Below are 14,518 nucleotides of genomic sequence, written 5' to 3'. Positions count from 1 at the left end.
TTGTAGCACAATTCTAACAGGTCAAGTACATATTTGGGCTGGATTATCTATCCATTCAGCCCAATGTCTTGGAACGGGACAGCCTTTTCCTAAATCGGTACGGCGCAAGCAGAGTGTGCGCGAGTGTTTTTTGATCATCGTGTGTGCTTTGCTCTCTTGGTGACTTGGCTTATTGGTTATCTGCTAAAATGGTGTGCACCACAGGTGAAAACGCCGGATATCGGCACCATGAAAACACCGGCAGTATTGTATGGGGAGGGGAGCCGTCAGCAGGGTGAGCTCGACCAATTCAGAATAACCACTCCAAGTCAGCGGAGGAAAGCAAATCCAACCCATAACTAGCAGCTTCAATTGGGCATGTCATGCCAAATAGGGTGCGTCTTGATGTGCAAGACAACATTCTCAGCAATTACTCTGATGAAGTCAAAGTACTGCTTGCAACTATTGGACAAAAACCTAGAAGTCGCACTAAGATATGCTGTCTGATAAATTCATGCCAGAATTGCAAACTTTGGTGAAGGAGATTTGCACCGAATGGTGGTCGATGTTTGTTAAGTAAATATATATACAGGAGCAGGAGTCGGCTATTGTGTCTGATTCACCATCCAATTAGATTAGGGCTGATCTGCACCTCAACTCCATTTACCTGCCTTTGTTCCATATCCCATGATACCCTTACTGATCTAAAAATGAAAATTTCAATTGGCCCAGCATCCAGCACCTTTTGGGGGAGCAAGTTCCAGATTTTTAATACCCTTTTTGTAAAAAGTTGCTTCCTGATTTCATTGAAGCATCACTTTGCTCACTTTTCAATTCCAACCCCCTTGAGACAAGGGACAACATTCCATTAGCCTTCTTTAATACTTTTTGTGCAGGTGCACTAGCTTTTAGTGATACATGGGACATCTAAATCCTTTTGCTCCTCCACAGCTCCTAGTCTCTCAACATTAAGAAATTATTCCAATTTGTTTTTCTTGGATCAGTAGATGACCTTGCACTTTCCCCCACTGAACTCCATCCCATCTTCCTCTCAAACCTAATTTCAAATTCAGTCATATTATGGTCACTATTTGCAAGATGTTCCTTACCGTCAAGATGTTAACTAATTCTGTGAAGTGCATTTAACTGCATTGTGTGGAAGGTGTTCTACTAAAATTATTGCATGTGGCTAAAACAGTATCACTGTAGCAAAGCCTGTGGCTAGTCTGCGAAACAGTTCTAACATACAGCCAGAAATCTCAAATGCCAATTTCTCACTGCAATGTAATGCTCATTTCAGGGAGTAACATTATAAAGGAGCATTTCAGGTTATTATTTAGCATTTGTAGCTCTGTAAAGTGTGAAACTACACTGATTGACTACTACTCTACTAATGCTTATATTAAAGCACATTGTTGGGACATTGTGTAGGCAGCATTACCTTTTTGTGAATACATTACGGTGATGTACTGAGAACGTAATGTATGTGTTCGGGCAACACCAGCTCAAATATGGCTCAAAACAGAACTGGAAGCCTACACACAAATGGAATTGTAAAGTTGATAAAAATTAGCCAAATTCTGGCCATATGAACCCTTCAAGGTTGCAATTTAATCTCAGCGTTCAGATAATAATTGTAAACTATTCCATTTTTAGGATGTCACTTGAGCCCTTTGACTACTTTATTCAATTGTATCCATTTTCCTTCATACACCCATTTCTATACAATAGAACAAGTGAAACTAGGAGTCAGCTGGTTATGTACAACTTTTAAAAACAGGATATACAGGATTTTATTGTTGCAAGTGGAAGGCCAAAGATCTAATCCAATTTATTGCACATTGCTCATCCCCCTCCATTAGTATTCGTGCCTTTCAGACATCCTAATCAGGTTCACATTCAGGAAACAATGAAATGGCTGCCTGTGAATTAAGAGTGAACAATTTCAAGACCGAATATCTCTATGGCTGTCTGATTTTTACTAAGTAAATTAGATTACAAAATATTTTAGAATTTTTTAATTAAAAACATATTACACAATTCAAGTACACTAGTTTTAGCTGCTTGCTCATAAATCCTTGAAACAATGTTTATTACATATTATTTTCAATCACAGCTCCCCGAGGTCACCGCCGCCTCGGGCCTGGCTGATAAGCTCGGAGCCAAAATGGTCACCTCCTTTAGATTTCTTCTCAATTCATCTGTGCTATCAGTCCTTCTAATTCCGGTCGAGCCTTGAACCGGGCATTGAAATCAGCTTCAGTGTGCTGTGAAAACAGTGAAATGCAATTAATATCTGCCATGTGAAAAATCTGCATTGCATTTTGGAGATCAAGATTAGAGGTGGCATCACTCCTTAATAGAAGATCTGGAACATCATCCTGTTCACAACTGAATATTCTGGAACATTTTTTCAGTTTTTAATTTTTTTTCCCCCCTTAAAAATATTCTGTTCATAAATGATGCATGGTATTAATGAGAAAATATTTCAACCGTTTTGTTCAAATCAGTGAATTGAGTAATTTTAATTTTGCTGCAGCAATTCTACTGCTAATCAAAATAAGTAGTGTTCAAAAAATTAAACAAAAATAAATCATTTGTCTACTTTAATTCCACAAATCCAGCACTGGATAAATTATTGTCAAGCTCCGGGTGCGTATAGCTCGGTTCAAATTCCTTCATCCACATAGTCATAGAGTCATACAGCACAGAAAGAGGCCTTTCGCCCATCGTGTCCGCGCCGGCCATCAAGCCCCATCTATTCTAATCCCATTTTCCAGCACTTGGTCCGTAGCCTTGTATGCTCTGGCGTTTCAAGTGCTCATCTAAATGCTTCTTGAATGTTGTGAGGGTTCCTGCCTCTACCACCCTTTCAGGCAGTGAGTTCCAAATTCCAACCAACCTCTGGGTGAAAAAGTTTTTCCTCAAATCCCCTCTAAACCGCCTGCCCCTTACCTTGCAACTATGTCGCCTGGTTATTGACCCCTTTACAAAGGGGAAAAGTTCCTTTCTATCTACCCTATCTATGCCCCTCATAATTTTGTACACCTCAATCAGGTCCCCCCTCAGCCTTCTCTGCTCTAAGGAAAACAACCCCAGCCTGTCCAGTCTCTCTTCATAGCTGAAGCGCACCAGCCCAGGTAACGTCCTGGTGAATCTCCTCTGCACCCTCTCCAATGCAATCGTATCCTTCCTATAGTGTGGCGACCAGACCTGCACACAGTATTCCAGCTGTGGCCTAACTAGCGTTTTGTACAGCTCCATCATAATCTCCCTGCTCTTATATTCTATGCCTCGGTTAATGAAGGCAAGTAGTCCCATATGCCTTTTTAACCACCTTATCTACCTGTCCTGCTGCCTTCAGGGATCTATGTACATGCACACCAAGGTCCCTCTGATCCTCTATCCTTCCTAGGATCCTACCATTCATTGTGTATTCCCTTGCCTTGTTAGTCCTCCCAAAATGCATCACCTCACACTTTTCAGGGTTAAATTCCATTTGCCACTGTTCTACCCATCTAACCAACCCATCTATATCGTCCTGCAGCCTGAGGCTTTCCTCCTCACTATTTACCACTCCACCAATTTTTGTGTCATCTGCGAACTTACTGATCATACCTCCTACATTCATATCTAAATCATTAATATACACTACAAACAGCAAAGGACCCAGCACCGATCCCTGCGGTACACCACTGGACACAGGCTTCCAGTCACAAAAACAGCCTTTGACCATCACCCTCTGCCTCCTGCCACTAAGCCAATTTTGGATTCAATGTGCCAAATTGCCCTGGATCCCATGGGCTCTTACCTTCTTGACCAGTCTCCCATGTGGGACTTTGTCAAAAGCCTTACTGAAGTCCATGTAGACTACATCAACTGCGCTACCCTCATCCACACACCTAGTCACCCCCTCGAAAAATTCAATCAAATTGATCAGACATGATCTCTCCCATGCTGACTATCCCTAATTAATCCCTGCCTCTCCAAGTGGTGACTAATTCTGCCCCTCAGAATTTTTTCCAATAATTTCCCTACCCACTGATGTTAGGCTCACTGGCATGTAATTCCCTGGTTTATCCCTACTACCCTTCTTGAACAATGGTACTATGTTAGCTGTTCTCCAGTCCTCTGGCACCTCCCCTGTGGCCAGAGAGGTTCTGAAAATTTGTGTCGGAGCCCCTGCAATCTCCTCCCTTGCCTCACACAGCAGACTGGGATACATCCCGTCAGAGCCTGGGGATTTATCCACTTTTAAGCCCGCTAAAACCGCTAGTACCTCCTCCCTCTCAATACTAATTTGTTCAAGTATATCACAATCCCCCTGCCTGATTTCTATGCCTACATCATCCTTCTCCATAGTGAACACAGATGCAAAATATTCATTTAAAACCTCACCTACATCTTCCGGCTCTACACACAGGTTGCCACTTTGGTCCCTAATGGGTCCTACTCTTTTCCCTGGTTATCCTCTTGCCCTTAATATGCTTATAAAACACCTTGGGATTTTCCTTTATTTTGCCCGCCAGTGTTTTTTCATGCCCCCTCTTCGCTCTCCTAATTTCTTTTTTAAGTACCCCCCTGCAGTTTCTATACTCCTCTAGGGCTTCCACTGTTTTTAGTCCAGGGTTCCCTGGGCTTGTTGGTCCCACCATTGACCTTTACGGGAACATGTTGGCGTTATACTCTCTCTATTTCCTTTCTGAAAGACTCCCATTGCTCTGATGTGGATTTTCCTACAAATAGCTGATCCCAGGCCATTTTGGCCAGATCCTGTCGTATCATATTAAAATCGGCCTTCTCCCAATTTAGAACCTTTATTTCTGGTCCATCTTTGTCCTTTTCCATGACTACCTTAAATCTCACCAAAGTGCTCTCCTACTGACACATCTACCATTGCCCGGCTACATTCCCTAGAATTAGGTCCAGTACCGCCCCCTCTCTTGTAGGACTTTCTACATGCTAGCTCAAAAAGCTCTCCTGGGTGTACTTTAAGAATTCCGCACCCTTTAAGCCTTTCACACTCTGACTATCCCAGTTAATATTGGGGAAGTTGAAATCCCCTACTATTATTACCCTATTATTTCTACACTTCTCTGAGATTTGCCTACATATCTGTTCCTCTATCTCCCCCTGACTGTTTGGGGGCCTATAGTACACTCCCAGCAAAGTGCTTGCCCCCTTTTTGTTTTTATTTCTACCCATATGGCCTCATTAGAGGAACCTGCTAAGATATAGAAACATAGACGATAGGAGCAGGAGTAGGCCATTTGGCCCCTCGAGCCTGCTCCGCCATTTAATGCGATCATGGCTGATCATCCAAATTCAGTACCCGGTCCCTGCTTTCTCCCCATACCCCTTGATCCCTTTAGCCTTAAGAAATATATCCAACTCCTTCTTGAATATATTTAATGTATTGGCCTGTACTGCCTTCTGTGGTAGAGAATTCCACAGGTTCACCACTCTCTGGGTGAAGAAATTCTTCCTCATTTCTGTCCTAAATGGCCTACCCCTTATCCTTAGACTGTGACCCCTGGTTCTGGACTCCCCGACCATCGGGAACATCCTTCCTGCATCTAGTCTGTCCAGTCCTGTCAGAATTTTATAAGTTTCAATGAGATCCCCTCTCATTCTTCTAAACTCCTGCGAGTACAAGCCCAATCGACCCAATCTCTCCTCATACGTCATTCCTGCCATCCCAGGTATCAGCCTGGTGAATCTTCGCTGAACTCCTTCCATGGCAAGAACATCCTTCCTCAGATAAGGCGACCAAAACTGCACACAATACTCAAGGTGTGGTCTCACCAAGGCCCTGTATAACTGCAGCAAGACATCCTTGTTCCTGTACTCAAACCCTCTCGCTACGAAGGCCAACATGCCATTTGCCTTCTTAACCACCTGCTGCACCTGCATGTTTACCTTCAGCGACTGGTGCACAAGGACACACGGGTCTCGTTGCACTTCCCCTTCTCCCAATCTATTGCCATTCAGATAATAATCTGCCTTCCTGTTTTTGCCACGAAAGTGGATAACCTCGCATTTATCCACATTATATTGCATCTGCCACGTTTTTGCTCAATCACCCAACCTGTCCAAATCATCCTGGAGTTTCTCGGCATCCTCCTCACAGCACACACGCCCACCCAGCTTTGTGCCGTCTGCAAATTTGGAGATATTACATCTAGTTCCCTTGCCTAGATCATTAATATATATTGTGAATAGCTGGGGTCCAAGGACCGATCCCTGCGGTACCCCACTAGTCACTGCCTGCCACTCGGAAAAAGACCCGTTTATTCCAACTCTTTGCTTTCTGTCTGCTAACCAGTTCTCTATCCAAGTCAATACCTTGCCCCCAATCCCATGTGCCTTAACTTTACACGCTAATCTCTTATGCGGGACCTTATCGAAAGCCTTCTGTAAGTCCAAATACACCACATCCACTGGTTCTCCCTTATCTATTTTACCAGTTACATCCTCAAAAAATTCCAGTAGATTAGTCAAGCATGATTTACCTTTTGTAAATCCATGTTGACTTTGTCCGATCCTGTCACTGTTTTCCAAGTGCTCTGCTATTACATCTTTTATAATGGACTCTAGCATTTTCCCCACTACCGATGTCTGTAATTCCCCGTTTTCTCTCTACCATCGTTTTTGAATAGTGGGGTAACATTAGCTACCCTCCAATCCATGGGTACTGTTCCAGATTCCATCCCTCCTTACAGCAGTAATTGACTCCTTGATTAATATTGTGACACCCCCTCCTCTTTTACACCCCCCTCTGTCTCGCCTGAAGAGTCTATACCCCGGAATATATGTCTTGGCGATGGGGAAAATAGTTTTGGTTCTTGTGATGTATAAAGCGTATTCAAGCCGTTTTCTTTCATGCTTGGGAACTCCTAGGTATGGAATAGAAGCGTTTTCTTCAGCCTGTTTGTAAAGTCCAGAACCAAGTTGTGAGGTGAAGTTGTGACAGAAAGTAGAAACAGCTGCAGGGAGAGAGAGGATTCCAGCCTACACTGACCTGCGACTCAACACCCTACAAAGAGAGCCAGCTTCGCAACAGGCACATCTCTCCCAAAGCCTCTCATAATGCCCTTGATTAAGCAGTTGGCGATGAATAAGCCTGGTACACAGCATTGGACTTGGATGTCAAGGTGGCTTGTCATGTTGCAAAGATTCTTCCACATTGCTGAAGGCAGGTATGTGTCATATAATTGATGAGGAAACTTAGGGACCTGGCACAACAGCTGCTGAAAGGGATTACCTAGAGGTTCAGTATGAGTCCAATTGCTCATATATACAGGGTTCAGTGCCCATCATGATTGGGTTGTAGCAAGGAAGCAATTGTTGCTGCAGCTTTGCACTTCCAACTCATGGAACCACCATTGCCTGTGGTATACTGTGTGTCCGTGCTGTGATCATGATGCTGGTAGAAATGCAATCAATAATTTCATGGTGAGTGGCACACCATGATGCTCATGATGAGTTTCTGGTGTCTTGGCTGCCTAGTGAAGGATTAAATCTGCATGTGAGCTGTGAAGTGACCAACTACAACTATCCTCCTTGGGAGAAGGCAAAAGGGATTTCTTTTGGGTTGAGGTGACTCAAAAACAACACTCATGACGATGGCAGTTTGAGGCTAAGTCAATGATTCATGTTCATGGATGACTGAGCCACCAGACTTGCTCAGTAATGGAACCTGAAGGGTTTTAGATCTGTCACTGGGGGCTGAGATTCTTTCCACTCTGCTCCAGATAACTCTAGAAACAAATAAGAGGGTGCTAAACAAGTAGCTGGAAGCTCTGTGCTAGTAAGCTGCAGGGTTTTTGCTAGCTAACCTACACACTTGAAGGGTCTCTAAGCTGTGTCAAACTGTGCATAAACTCTCACAACTTTAGTAAGTGAGGTGCATCTTTACTGGTGTGGAATTTTCAGTAGCCTTGTTGCCCAAGCATAGTGACTGGCTTCTAGTGTCAGACACCCAGCTGACCAGAGGGAAAAAATGTTTTATGAATCAATATAGGATGTTCCTCCAAAGTTGCAGGGAGTTTATCCAGTGAGTAATTGAACCACACAGATGAGGAACATCCCAAGTCTAATCTCAGCTCGGATGGCAGGAGTAGTCAGGTGGCCTCAGCATCTCTGCGTTAGGGAGGGAAAACTGACCAGGTTTCCTACTCCTGATCAGCATCTGGCAACCACTGTTGGAAGTGCATGTGCACATGGGGACTGGATTGGGCTCCTAGGCAATACGCCATGCAGTGAAATAGCCTACCAACACAATGTCAAGGGTTACAAATTAATCGTGGTTTGGGCAAGGTACTTTTGAACTACAGACGCTGTAGTTTTGTAAGCAACATGGCAGCCAATTTGTAAAAAGCAGGATCCCACAAACAGCAAATAAAATAGATGCCCAGTTTATCTGGTTTTGGTGCTGCTGGTTGAGGGAAGAATATTAGCCAGGACACTTCAAATAGTGCCAAGGAACTTCTATATCCACCCTGAAGATCCTTAACATCTGATCCGACAATGGTGCACTCCTTGAGTACTGCAATGAGACATCAGCCTACATCAAGTCCTGAATAATATAACATAATTTTAAAATTAATCTTTATTCGTGTGTGTGTGTGTGTGTGTGTGTGTGTGTGTGTGTGTGTGTGTGTGTGTGTTTTCACCATGATAGGCCCCTCCCCCTTCCTATGCTGCACATCATTTTTCAGCTGACAGTAATGGAAATGTTTCCAGGCTTCTGCATACAGGTAGACTATCCTTTATCCGAAAACCTTGGGACCAGCTGTGTTTCGGTTTTCAGAATTTTTTGGATTTCAGAAGGTTTTCTGACAACAAACACTTAGCAACAGCTTGTAAACACTCGGGCCCTGCCTTGGAAGCGTCTCTGAAGCTGTTGCTAAGCTACAGAGACTCTTTCCACAGCCTGACTGTTTAAAAAAATGCTAGTGGAAGAAAAAAAATACTAGGGGAAGAAAAAAAACCTAACAAAATGGCTGCTGATTTCTGCCGTTAGATCGAGGTTTCCGGCTCCCCCTGCTCCGTATCTGAATTCCTTGACTTAGCGGGGGTCTGGGGCTCGACTGCCGCCGCCAGTTGTGGGAAAGCCGGATATTGGCTGACTCCTACACTAAGCTGGCCCGCAAATCAGGTCGGGGGGGGGGAGGGGGGAGAAAAGACTATCGGACGGGCCGCTGTATTGTTGGGTTAACTCTCCCGGTACCACCTCCACACTGCCCGGCTCGGCCTGCAATCTCCTACCCAGGAGGGAACTCTGTGACCCTCTGCCCTGCTCACAGGGAAAGACAGAGCTCCCAGACCACTCCTGTCATGTTTGGCGCCACTCGGGTCATGTCGTGCGCACGACTTACGCTCCACGAAAAAACTTTCAGTTTTTAGAGGTTTTCGGAAGTGCGGATAAAGGATAGTCTACCTGTACTCTGTTTTGAAATTGAATCCTAGGAGATATGTTAAAACAGCCTTACTGTATGAGGGAGAGAAGCCAAAGTTCAATGGGGTGAACTGACTGTGTGGGGAATATTTTATTTTTAATTATTTGTTCTTGGGAGGTGGGCAACACTGGCAAGGCAGTATTTATTTCCCATCCTTACTTGCCCTGAGGGAATTAAGAGTCAACCACGTAATGTGGGACTGGAGTCATGTATAGGCAGGACCATGTGGGGTGTCAAATTCCATTCCCTGAAGGACATTATTAGGCATGAATCTGCTTACAATTCTGTGCAATAGCAAATTGGGAAACCCGCCTGCTGTGCCAGTAGGCTGCAGTTAAGCTGTTAAAATTCAAAATACAAGATAGTAACACAGAAGCTACTGATTCAATATGTGGCACATACCTCACAAGTACCAAGATAATTGCCCGTACATTCCGATGCCTACGGGTGTGTACACACCTGTAGGGACATCGGAAATGCCGGTTTCAGGCATGCGAAGCGCATGCGCTGAAAACCGGTATTTCCGATCTGTCAAGAATGCCCTAGAGAAAGGCCTCTGTGGACGGATAGTTCCGCTTTCTGGAGAACCTCCGGTCGCAGAAAACTCTTAGAAATCTTACGCCTGGTAAAAGCAGGCGTAAGACCTGCTTTTACCAGCATAAGAGTTGAAAAAAAGTTTTAAAAAAAGTTTCACTCATTTATAATTTTAAAATACTTTTAAAAAAGGTGAGTTGATTTTTTAGCCCAGCAAAAACCTTTAAATTATTTTTTTCAAAAAATTACATTTTTGTTTAAAATATTTAATTTATTGTAATTTTAGCTCATTTTAAAAATGTGATTTAAAAAAAAATTATTTAATGTTTCACTGTGTTCTTGTGGTGATCTCCATTCATAGGTCTATCTGTCAAAAGTATGAAGGGAGATTCCCTTCTGCTATTGACTGGCCTGGCCCACGTGATCCCAGGGACGCTTGCGAACTGCCTGCGCCTCTGGGATACGTGGGTCCTGCGCATTTCGACTGTGGAGAGGCCCTGGATCGGAAGTGCACGCACCTCGGGAGCACTCCGGTAAGTCCGGAGATTTTTTTCCCCCGATCGGAGGCATCCGCACGCAGAAAGCCTCCTATCGGAAATTACGGGCCAATGCTACATACATCATGTGATGAAATATTCCATTCATCACTGCCTGTGACTGTGGTCGGTTTCAGTTTCATTCCCCTTCCCCCAGCTCCGTTTCCTCACCATTGTATTGTATATTGGAATGTGTTGTGTGTAGGGCTCCGCCCATACCTGGCCCCTATGTAAGCAAGCTCAGTCTGGCCTCATATCCAGTACTGCAGCCCTCCGGATGGAAGATACCTCTCTCCACTACGTGTTACCTTCTAAGTTAATAAAAGCCTTGTTTTGTTTCGCTAACATCGAGTCTCGGAATTATTGAGGCACATCAATTTTATTAACTTATTTTTCAACACAATGGATCAACTCCTGAAACCCGAACGTTTGGATTTGGATCAGCATGCTCCGGACGCATCAGCACGCTTCGGACACTGGTTTATGTGTATGGAATTCTTCCTGGACAATTCCGCAGCCGTCAAAGACACTACGGACGCTGTGAGTATGAAACTCGGAATTCTGCGGAATTGGGTAAGCCACCGGGTTTACCCCCTCATCCAAGACGCCGACACGTACCTGGCCGCCTGCGACATCTTAAAGGCGCATTACCAGCAGCCTACAAATGAGGTGTATGCTAGGCATCTGCTCGCTACTCGCGCACAGCGACCTGGGGAATCGGTGGAGGAGTTTCTAGGCACCCTGAAAATGCTTGGCAAAGACTGCAAGTGCCGAGATGTAAAAGCCGCAGTGTACACTGACGAGCTTGTTCGCGATGCCTTTATCACAGGCCTCAGCTCCACTTACATCCGGCAAAGACTGCTGGAAAAAATGGGATTGGACCTGAAACAGGCTGCAGACACCGCGCGATCCCTGGATGTGGCCCAGAGAAACGCGGACGCCTACTCTTCAGCCCTCGCCGTCCACGCCGCCACGTGTGCACCAAGGGCGCCGCCATCTTGGAAGGCATCTTCCCCGCCCGGCAGCCCGACACCGTCGGGGCCCCGCTCTCCCCCCAGAAGCCCTACGACAGCCGCGACGTGTCGGGGACCCAACTGCTACTTCTGCGGGCAGCCAAAGCACACCAGAAACCTGTGCCCGGCGAAAGGCACCACCTGCTTTAAGTGCGGTAAGAAGGGGCACTTCGGGAAGGTGTGCAGAGGGAACCCCGCCGGAAAACCAACCGCCGGAAAACCCGCCACCGCCGCGTGCGCGCCGTGGGAGCGGCCATCTTGGACGCCATCTTGCCCGACCTCGTGGGGTCCGCCATCTTATGAGCAGACAGCGTGGACGCCATCTTGTCTCGATCAGGGCCCTACAGTGGCATCGGTCACAGTGGACCAGACCAGGCCGCACCCGCTATCCAAATCAATGGTGGACATCGAGGTAAACGGGTGCAGGGTTAAATGTTTAATTGACAGTGGAAGCACGGAGAGTTTTATCCACCCTGAACTGGCACAACAACTCTCCCTAAAGGTGGTCCCTACTCAGGGTACCATCTCTATGGCTGATAAAACCCAGACATCGACCATTCTGGGTTACTGCACGGTACAATTGTCCGTTAACGGAACTGTATATGATAATTTTAAAGTATTAATCATGAAGAATCTATGTGCGAGCGTGATCTTGGGCCTGGATTTCCAGTGCAACCACCAAAGCATCACGCTCAAGTACGGTGGGTCCCAGCCGCCCCTCACAGTGTGCGGTCTGGCTACCCTGAAGGTAAAGCCGCCTTCGCTATTCGCGAACCTTACCCCTAACTGTCGGCCAATAGCGACCAAAAGCAGGAGGTACAGCTGGGAGGACAGGCGGTTTATCGCGACCGAGGTAGACAGGCTCCTGAAAGAGCGCATTATTGAACGGAGCAACAGCCCGTGGCGCGCCCAAGTGGTAGTGGTAAGGGGTAGCGAGAAGAAACGGATGGTGATCGACTATAGCCAAACGATCAACAGGTATACCCAACTAGACGCCTACCCGCTACCCCGCATATCAGAAATGGTGAACCAAATCGCCCAATACCGGGTGTTCTCCACCATCGACCTTAAGTCAGCGTACCACCAGCTCCCTATCAGACCAGAGGACCGCCCGTACACCGCCTTCGAGGCGAACGGACGCCTCTACCAATTCCTCAGAGTCCCCTTTGGGGTGACGAATGGGGTCTCGGTCTTCCAGAGGGAGATGGACCGCATGGTCGATGACCACCACTTGCAGGCAACCTTCCCCTACCTCGACAACATCACCATCTGCGGTCACAACCAGCAGGATCACGACTCGAACCTCGAGAGGTTCCTGGAAACCGCACAAAAACTCAACCTCACCTACAATGAGGACAAGTGCGTTTTCAACACCACGCGCCTCTGCATACTAGGCAGCGTGGTGGAGAATGGGGAAATCGGACCAGACCCCGACCGATTGCGCCCCCTACGGGAGCTGCCCCTGCCCAACACTCCCAAAGCCCTGAAAAGGTGCCTGGGGTTATTTTCTTATTATTCCCAATGGGTCCCCAACTACTCCGACAAAGCCCGCCCCCTCTTGAAAGCATCCTCTTTTCCGCTCTCTGCTGAGGCCCACGCCGCCTTCAAAAGCATTAAGCAGGATATTGAGCGGGCCACGCTACAGGCAGTGGACGAGAACACTCAAATTCAAGTGGAAAGTGATGCGTCTGACTTCGCCTTGGCGGCCACCCTCAACCAGGCGGGGCGGCCCGTAGCTTTCTTCTCGAGGACCCTCCAAGGGCCCGAGATCAGACACTCCTCCGTGGAAAAGGAGGCCCAAGCCATCGTGGAGGCAGTGCGCCACTGGCGCCACTACCTAGCCGGCAAACGCTTCACCCTACTTACCGACCAGCGGTCGGTAGCGTTTATGTTCAATAATAAACAGAGGGGGAAGATTAAAAATGATAAGATTCTTAGGTGGCGGATCGAGCTCTCCACCTTCGAGTATGACATCATTTACCGGCCAGGGGCCCTTAACGAATCCCCTGACGCCCTCTCACGAGGGATGTGTGCCAGCGCCACCGGGGATCGGCTACAGACCCTCCACAACGACCTCTGCCACCCAGGGGTCACGCGGCTGTTCCACTTCATAAAGTCCCGTAACTTACCCTACTCGATTGAGGAAGTTCGGTCTCTGACCAGGAACTGCCGCACTTGCGCTGAGTGCAAGCCTCGGTTCTACCGCCCAGATAGAGCCCACTTAATCAAAGCTACACGGCCCTTTGAGCGGCTCAGCTTAGATTTCAAGGGCCCCCTCCCGTCCGTCGACCGCAATGTTTACTTCCTGAACATTGTGGATGAATACTCCCGGTTCCCATTCGCCTTCCCCTGCCCAGACATGACCAGCGCCAAGGTCATTAAATGCCTCAACAGCCTGTTCTGCCTGTTCGGTATGCCGAGCTACATCCATACGGATAGGGGGGCGTCCTTCATGAGTGAAGAGCTACGCCAGTACATGCTGTCCAGGGGGATCGCCACGAGCCGTACCACCAGCTACAACCCCCGGGGTAACGGCCAAGTGGAGCGAGAGAACGGGACAGTATGGAAAGCAGTCACTCTAGCTCTAAGGACCAAGGGCCTCCCTATCTCCCGCTGGCAGGAAGTCCTCTCGGATGTGCTCCATTCGATACGGTCGCTATTGTGTACTGCCACTAATGCCACGCCTCATGAACGAATGTTTGTCTTTCCCCGGAAATCCACCTCAGGCGTATCCATGCCGTCATGGCTCTCCACCCCAGGTCCGGTATTCGTGCGAAGGCATGTGAGGGGCCACAAGACGGACCCTCTCGTGGAGCCAGTGTACCTACTCCACGCCAACCCCCAATACGCATATGTCCGGCACGCCGACGGAAGGGAGGACACCGTGTCCATAAAAGACGTCGCCCCAGCCGGTAACGACAACAACCACGGCGATAGCAGCGACAACGATCGCAGCAACTCTTACCCACCCACTACTCTTTCATCACCCCCGGAA

General features: G+C 47.1%; 1 protein-coding gene across 3 annotated transcripts in view; it reads right to left on the bottom strand.

Moving 5' to 3' along the window:
* Nucleotides 1-1,728: 1,728 nt before the first annotated feature.
* The window catches only part of mrpl48 (mitochondrial ribosomal protein L48), a 59,648-nt gene continuing 46,858 nt past the window's right edge, over nucleotides 1,729-14,518 (bottom strand). For all 3 annotated transcript variants that reach the window (XM_085999462.1, XM_085999463.1, XM_085999461.1), the window contains one exon: nucleotides 1,729-2,246. In XM_085999462.1, coding sequence (XP_085855588.1) covers nucleotides 2,172-2,246 — 75 coding nt within the window. In that variant the 3' untranslated portion in view covers nucleotides 1,729-2,171. The remainder of the gene's footprint in view (nucleotides 2,247-14,518) is intronic.

The sequence above is a fragment of the Somniosus microcephalus genome, chromosome 10 (genome assembly GCF_052327205.1).
Source record: "Somniosus microcephalus isolate GS21.2 chromosome 10, FLI_Smic_1.0, whole genome shotgun sequence".
Lineage (NCBI taxonomy): Eukaryota > Metazoa > Chordata > Chondrichthyes > Squaliformes > Somniosidae > Somniosus > Somniosus microcephalus.
Note: the sequence above shows the minus strand (reverse complement) of the source record. Positions and strands in the feature narration are given on the sequence as shown.